Consider the following 1,352-nt stretch of genomic DNA (forward strand, 5'->3'; position numbering starts at 1 on the left):
ACCGGTCAGGACCTGGTTCTGGTTCTGGATCGGGGGGGGGAACCGGTCAGGACCTGGTTCTGGATCCGGGGGGAACCGGTCAGGACCTGGTTCTGGTTCTGGGTGAAAACGGTGAATCTGCTCGGTTTTCAGGACGTGGTCCAGCGTTTGTTCCTGACAGAAACCTCCCTGCAGACTCTGGTGAGTTCTGACCCGCAGAACCTCTCGCTGTGAGACCCGATGGAGGCGAGACGCAGACCCTTTCTGTTTTCTGATGTCCAGAGACGCCGCAGACGCAGCGAGATCCCGACGCAGGTGGTCCTGGCTGATGAAGAGTTCCTGCCGTTTAAAGAGAACACCTTCGACCTGGTTCTGAGCAGCCTGACGTGAGTACTTCAGCTCATGGAGAACCTTTCCCTCTCCTCGGTTCTGCGTTCTCTCAACTGTTCGGTTCTGTTCGGTTCTGGCAGTCTGCACTGGACCAATGACCTTCCCGGAGCTCTGAAACAGGTGACTGGAACGTCCGTCTCATTTCCTGCTCTCCTCCCAGTGGGGTTCTCAAACCGCCCGGTTCTCTCAGATCCACCAGGTTCTGAAGCCGGACGGCGCCTTCATCGGGGCGATGGTGGGCGGGGAGACGCTCTATGAGCTGCGGTGCTCCCTGCAGCTGGCGGAGACGGAGAGGGAGGGGGGGTTCTCGCCCCACGTGTCCCCCTACACGGCCATCACCGACGTGGGGAACCTGCTGAGCCAGGCGGGCTTCAACATGCTGACCGTGGTGAGGCGGCTCACGGTTCTGTTGGTTCCGGACAAACCAGAACCGCCTCCGTTTGTCTGTATTACTCAGATTTATCTGTGCTTTTTAAACTCTAACTCATAGTCATTAATTCTTCCAACATGAAAACTGTTTAACTTTTATACTTCCTGAAATATAATTTTCACCTTAGAAATGATTTCATTTCAAACTTTAAACGGGTCACAGAGTTTGTGTCTGATGGGTTCCTCTCAGGGGTCAGAGGTCAGAGGTCACACACCCAAACTCTCATTGACTTCCATTGGATCTGAGCTTCCAAACAGAAAGTGAGGCTCTCCATAGAACCCTGTAGAACCATCAGAACCTTCTGCTGCTCACGGGTCAAGAAGTTCTGATCCGACTGATAGTTTGTCTGAGGCTCACTTTTTACTCTTGAGTTTCTGTCTGCCTGGCTCAGCACTGCTGGTGGACTCAAACAGAACACCTTAAACTGCTTCAGAACCTGGAGGTGTCTCTAATGTCCCCTGTCCTCTGTCTGTCTTTCAGGACATCGATAATGTCCCGGTTCATTATCCAGGAATCATGGAAGTCATGACTGACCTTCAAGGTACCTTCTGAC

At 53.1% G+C, this 1,352-nt stretch overlaps 1 protein-coding gene across 1 annotated transcript in view; it reads left to right on the forward strand.

Moving 5' to 3' along the window:
- The window catches only part of ndufaf5 (NADH:ubiquinone oxidoreductase complex assembly factor 5), a gene marked incomplete at its 3' end in the record, with an annotated part of 3,289 nt that extends 1,949 nt beyond the window's left edge, over positions 1-1,340 (forward strand). Inside the window, 5 exon segments of the mRNA XM_017405182.3 lie at positions 133-180; positions 262-365; positions 450-489; positions 560-757; positions 1,280-1,340. Of these exon segments, the coding sequence (XP_017260671.2) occupies positions 133-180; positions 262-365; positions 450-489; positions 560-757; positions 1,280-1,340 (451 nt within the window).
- Between the last annotated feature and the right edge of the window lie 12 nt (positions 1,341-1,352).

Source organism: Kryptolebias marmoratus, linkage group LG3 (assembly GCF_001649575.2).
Source record: "Kryptolebias marmoratus isolate JLee-2015 linkage group LG3, ASM164957v2, whole genome shotgun sequence".
Classification (NCBI taxonomy): Eukaryota; Metazoa; Chordata; class Actinopteri; order Cyprinodontiformes; family Rivulidae; genus Kryptolebias; species Kryptolebias marmoratus.